Source organism: Oryzias melastigma, linkage group LG6 (genome assembly GCF_002922805.2).
Source record: "Oryzias melastigma strain HK-1 linkage group LG6, ASM292280v2, whole genome shotgun sequence".
NCBI lineage: Eukaryota > Metazoa > Chordata > Actinopteri > Beloniformes > Adrianichthyidae > Oryzias > Oryzias melastigma.
Window position 1 is genome coordinate 34,343,945 of NC_050517.1, and position 6,272 is coordinate 34,350,216.

Genomic DNA, 6,272 nt, shown 5'->3' on the forward strand with positions numbered 1-6,272 from the left:
TTAAAGTGACGTTTTTCACTGTTTTACAAGCAGCTTCTGACTGCACTCGTCGTGGGTTTCTGCTTGTATCAGGGATAAAATGTGCGTGAGGAACGTCCTCCATCAGTGGGTCTGTATTACTGTGATGACCTCTGACCCCACAGTGACTCCAAAGCTGGAGGACAGCAGCTCATGGATGATTCCTACACCTGCAGCTGCCTTTCCTCATCCTTATCAGCTCCTTTTATGTATGCGTGCAGCGTGAGCTTGCAGCGGGATGATGTCAGTGAATGGTGGAGGAAAGAAGAAACCTTCAGCGGCGTCTTGGAGGCGATGCTGCGGCCCCTCAGGGTTCTCCAGCGCCTGGACGAACGGCCTCTGGTCGAGCATCCATCTGCTGAGCTCGTCACCACATGCGGTCACTGCTGAATCCTCTGCCCGTCGGCCATCACCATGACGACAGCAGCAGATGGGGGGTTGTTAACTGTTCGACCACGTCCTCCATCTTCGCCGTGACCTCCCATTGTGAGAGCGAGGGAACCTTGAGGCACGGAGCAGCTGCGGCATCATCATCTATGAAGCTCGCCGGCATTGAAAGCTGCTTTCTGACTTTCAAGGTCTTTCAGCGTCCGGCCGGAGTGCAACGCCATCCTGCTGCTCTCACACAAAGCAAATGTTCCTTATCTGCTAGGGTACAAACATCAGATCTTCAAGGAGGAGCTGAGACTCCTCAGGAGACACGAAACATCCTGTTCCTCCGCCTTTTGGCTCCTGTGAGGAGACAATAAAGTGATTCTATCTGAGGAGAAACGTCTGGACTCATCAAGAAGATCATGTAAGCCCCGCCCCCAGATCCTCAGCTGATGTTCTGCTGACACAGCGTTTGTTCTAAGAGGTTCTCCGTCCGTCTGATCCACAGTTTTGATCCCTGTCACATCTACTGAACCTTAAAGTTCACAAAAAAGAAATATTGACAAAGTAATCTGATACTTCAGTACTCAGATTACAGGAGTCTTCAAGGCCTCATTCCCACACTGTCTGCGTTCAAATGAATGATCTTTTAAGGCGGGTCAAAGCAACGTCTCCTCAGACTTTTCTTATATATTTTCCCTCAAATTTATTCTTATTTAGTGTTAACTGGAGTTTTTCAGCCACAAAGAGTTTATGTGAAAAACATAAAAGGACAGCGGACTCAAAGGATGAACCAGGTGTGCTGAAAAAAGAAAAAAAAAATCATTTTTGAAAGTCACCCGAGTTTCAGACTGTGAGGAAAAAGCAGGAAAACAGAGAATCAGTTCAGAGAACTTTATCTTAAAGCCTTTTCAGAGAAACTCTGCCTCTCTAAGAAGAACTTCACCTCATGGTTTAAAACTTAAATTTGAAGAAAATATGTTGCTATTATTTGTAGTTCTCACATATTTTTCTACAATAAGTTCAGAAAATGCATTTAAAATTTAGTAATTATCTGTTAATTGTCCCGATTTATTGATTCAACTCCATTAATGCCTTTATTCAACTCTTTTGGTTTTTTGTAGTCAAATAGTAAAACCAGAGAACACAGAGGTTATTCCTCTGCTTTTACTTTTACTCGTTTCACCTTTTTGATTGAAATGTTTTATTTTTTAAGCCTTTTGTCTCAAAGTTTGTCTAAAAACAAAAAAAACGTCAGTTTGAGGCAACAGGAAGAAAAATTATTTGACATAAATAAGAATAATTTTACAACATGTAAACAAAAACAGTAAAAAAAAAAACAACTCACAAACAGCTTTTTTTGCTGGTTGTTGATTTAAAAATGATGATTTTTGGCACAAAAGTTTCATCTGAGATGAAATTCAGATTAAACAAAAGCTTCAAGACTTTCCATCATTTCCAGATTTTTCAGTTTAGACGTTAAGGCAACAGAACAGAGAAAACCACAGATAATATCAGAGTATTTGCAGTATTTGCCTCATCCAGTCACAACACAGAAGCGCCTTCATGACGATCCTGAGCAGCAGCGTCCGCCACCTCAGTCGTCTCCTCTCAAAGGAGCCACCGGGTTAAAGAGCGGCCGTTCTCCACGGAGCTGCAGTTTCCCAAAACTCTTTTCAAAGTCCTTCTTGGTTCCGTTGAGCACATCCAGACCGCCGCTCCTGATGTCATAACCGCGGGCCTCCAGCTGACGGAGGCGATAGTTCACGATCTGCGGCGTCAGCTCCAGGACGGTGGGAGAGTCTGTGATCTGAGGCACGCTGATCCCGGCGCCCAGCAGGGCTCCGAAGCGCTCAGCCAGAGTGGATTCTGGGTAGTAGAGCAGCGCCGGACACTTGAGGACGATGTCCCGCAGCTCTGCCTCGGTGCAGCCGATGGCGTCCTGCGAGAAGGCCAGGCTGCGGCGCATGCTGTCGGGGTTCAGCTCGCTGACGAAGCCTCTCAGTTTGGAGAGGAGGCGCAAGAGCTGGGCTGTGCTGAAGCCCCGCCCCCTCAGGAACATCAGGTTCTGCTTCAGAACCTCTGGTGGCTTGAGGAGAACAAACGGGTTCTGACTCAGCAGCTTCTGAAGCCAGACTTTCATGTTGGCCTCCTCCCCCCCGAGCTCCAGGTAGGTCTGCTGGAGGGTGCAGACCACCTCCTGGTTCTGCTCCACCGGCCGGCTGAAGCTCTGAGGCGCGCCGGCCATGAGCTTGGTGATGACGCGCTTGTTGAGGTTGAGATGCTGGAAGAAGGCAATGTTACTCCGCTGGTTGTCCCAGTGGGAGGCGGAGGTGAAGAAGGAGGCGGGGAACTTCTCGATGATCCCAACCAGCTCCTTCTGGCTGGGACACACAGACATCCACACCTCCTTTTGACTCCTCACCTGCTCCGGGTCATGCAGAACGGCCTCAGGGTGAGTGGCCAAGATTCTGGCCACAACCGCCGCTGATGCCCCCATGTCCTTCAGCAGCCCAGCGACCTCCTTAGCATAAGCCGGGCTCCGATAAAGCACCCATCCCTTCAGCTTCCGGACCTTCTGGATGTCCACGGACAGATCATAGAGCGCGGCTACAGTCTCCTGGTTCTCTGATTGGCTGAGCGAGGCACACGGGCGGGTTCTGAGGCCTAAACTCGGGACACGCCGACACCGCAGACACAGAGATGTTGCAGCTAATCGCAACATTTCTGCAAAGGATTTCCTGAAGAGAAGCAAAGGATGAGCGGATGTGAAGAGGTGGGAAAACAAAAGGTGGATCATTTCAGGAAAAAGAAAAGTGATAAAAAAATATATAACAAAAAAAGTGTAAGAACTGAAAGTAAAAAGAAAAAAAAATCTTATTTTCAGTCTTGCAAAAAAAATTTTTGATGATGAAAGTTTTTCAACAGCAAAATAATCTTAGTTTGGAAAAAAAATCTAAATTACCAACTTTTTAAAAACTATTTTAAGACAATTTTTATTATCACCATAAACAGTTATTATTATTATTTTTGCTTATTTGAAGAAAATCTGCTTATTTTTACGTATTTCTCAGGGACATTTTTTGTAGTGTAAAACTGTTTTAACAAAATTTAAAACACACCTTAGGTCGCGGGCCGAACAGGATAAATATTTATTGAACACTCTAAAACTACATTTTTAAAACTTTAAAAAATTAACTTTTTACTATAATTATGAACCATATTTATAGCCTTACCTGTGATAATGCTAGTGTGAATGCTGTAAGCTGAATCTGGCTTCTGAAGATGCTAGTGCTGATAGCTGAAGATGCTGAAATAGATAGTTAAAAAACGCTGAAAATAAAAACGCTGAAGCTAATAATAAGCTAAAATATTAGCCAATGCCAAATTAGCCTAAAAGACTTAAAAAAACTTTGGTTGGCCAAAAAAGCTAACATGTAGCTGAAAAATAGCTCAACTCCAAAACAGCATAAAAAATGTAAAAAAAAAAAACTAAAATAGCCAAACAGCTACCATGTAGCTGAAATATTAGTATAACTCCAAAACAGCCAGCAAAAAAAAAGGAAATAAAAAAAAAGAAAAAGAAGCCTAAATAAGCCAAATCGGCTAACATGTAGTTGAAATATTAGCTGAAATAATAATAAAAAAATTAGATAAACGGCAAAACAAAAAGCTTAAATTAGCCAAAACATGAAGTTGATATATTAGCTAAACTCCAAAATAGCCTAAAGATTCTTAATTAATGCCAAAATAGTCCTAAAACCTAGCAGAATGCCAATTTTTCAAGCTTTAAAACCGTAGATTTGTAACATAATTATGAATAATAAAAAGGCAGGAATATTATTCCAGAACAAATCAACTTAAACCTTAAATACATTTAAATAATTTACGCTACATAAAAATATATTTTGTCAAAATTATACAAGTTATAAACGAGTACAAGATAACATCGGTCCATTAATAACAATAAAATAAAATGATCTGGAGGGCCGGATAGAATTACCAAGGCTTTGAGTTGACACATGTGTTTAACATTATAAATGATTTATTAGTGTTTCTAAAAGGAATTATTGTTCCATCAAAGCTTCTGACTTTTGCATTGCGACACCTCACTGCTTATTGCACAACCTTCAGCCAACAAAAACACACAAATGGTTTTGAGCATTACTTCCCTCTCACAGCAGTTCATCCGTGTTTAAACATCAACCCGTGTTTTACTGCTTCACACCACAGAAACAAACACCCGCATAAAAGGCTTTATGCTCTGATTACCTTAAACTTAACTTGTATTGAGACATTAACCTGCATCCATCATGACTTTCCACTGCCTGTCCTGAGATGCTTCTTGGATAATAAACGTGGAGTTATGACTCTGCTGCTCTCTGCTTGGCTAAACATCATCAGTCATCTCAGTCTTGCATTCAAACACAAAATCTTTAAAACCTCATAATGGTTATTTTTTGTTGGGCATGCCAAGTAAACAAAAGGGAGTCGCGTAAATCTGCTTGACTGTTTGTCACATTCAGTGATTGATGATTTTGAGTAAACAGCCAAACATCAGCGTATTCTTCAATGTAAAGAAACGTCAGTCATCAGATTCTGGTCCGATGAGATCATCCCGACCTCTGCAGCAGCACGTTTGCCACACCAGTACAAGAAGAGGGAATTGAATCCATCTGGGTGTAAATAACAGTGATACGTGAACGCATGTATGGATGACAGAACCTCTGCTTTAACCTGGACACGGGCACAAACTTCACACACAAAGCAGCAGTTTGTGACGTAAAAGCAAACAGGAGTCAGACAGAGAGACGCCTTTGATCCACAGATGAACGACAGACTTTAAAACCATCAAACAGAAGAGCTTCCAACACGTCCCAGCAATAAAAACCGTTGTCCTGGAAACAGATTTGATTGACCCTCATCTAAAACAGCACTTATTTAGGTATCAGGTTTAGCTGTTATTGACTTGTTGCTGTAGTTTCTGCTGCTGCTAGCATTGGCAATTAGCAGATTTGCCTTTTTTTTCTTCTATTAATTGATATTAAATGAAAAATATAACATCAGTTGTGTTTTAAGCACAATAAATATGACCAGACAACATGTAGGAAGCTCTAATTTTACAGACAAAAATATAAATAAAATAAAGTTACAAACACGGCACAGAAAAAAGCTCCATAGTAGCAAAATATAATTTAAATAAAACTGCTGTTGTGCAACAAGAAGTCAGATAAATTCACCTAAAATGTCTGGAAATCTCTCTATTATTATTTTTAACATTTATTTTACGCATTTACAACAATAAAATATTTCAAATTATATCCATTAAGTTGTGATATGAAGAATTTAATTTTTATTTCAAGCTAGTTTGTTTGTTTGCTAGCAAGCTAACATTTAGAGGAAACCCTGAACTCGCGATAAACTGCAGGAGGAAAGAATGTGTACTTAATATGGAGGGTTAATAAGAAAAAAGTTTTTATTTCAATATTTATACATTTAATATATTTTAAGGTTCGTTAATATCAAAACATAGTCAAAAAAGGAATGAATTACCTTTAGCAGCGGTCACAGGATGTGACGTTTTGTTATGAAACTGACTTCTTCTTCCCTCACGCCGCGTTGCAACACAAGAAAAGCGACACGCGGAGGCAGTTTGTGGTATTGCAATTAACAATTAAAAACCAACATAAATCTATGATTCTCAACGATTTTTATAAAGAACACAAGAGAAAGTTGATGTTGACATACCATAAATTAATTTATGTTTATCTTATATTTGTTTTAGTATTAAGGTCATTTGGTTTTACTGCCCAAATGTCCTTCAAATAGTTTAGAGAAACCGTACATCTCTAACAGCAGTCGGTGTGCCTCTAAGCCCTGAA

At 40.6% G+C, this 6,272-nt stretch overlaps 1 protein-coding gene across 2 annotated transcripts; it reads right to left on the reverse strand.

Moving 5' to 3' along the window:
• Positions 1–1,745: 1,745 nt before the first annotated feature.
• mterf2 (mitochondrial transcription termination factor 2) lies at positions 1,746–6,028 on the reverse strand. Of its 2 annotated transcripts, none has more exons than XM_024281367.2 (2): positions 5,944–6,028; positions 1,746–3,131 (listed from the first exon to the last, which is right to left on the reverse strand). In XM_024281367.2, the coding sequence occupies exon 2, from the start codon at positions 3,113–3,115 to the stop codon at positions 1,988–1,990; it is 1,128 nt and encodes a 375-aa protein (XP_024137135.1). In that variant the 5' UTR covers positions 3,116–3,131; positions 5,944–6,028; the 3' UTR covers positions 1,746–1,987. The 2 variants fall into 2 exon arrangements, with proteins under 2 accessions (XP_024137135.1, XP_024137140.1); XM_024281372.2 differs by lacking the exon at positions 5,944–6,028 and adding an exon at positions 3,627–3,675.
• Positions 6,029–6,272: the final 244 nt, after the last annotated feature.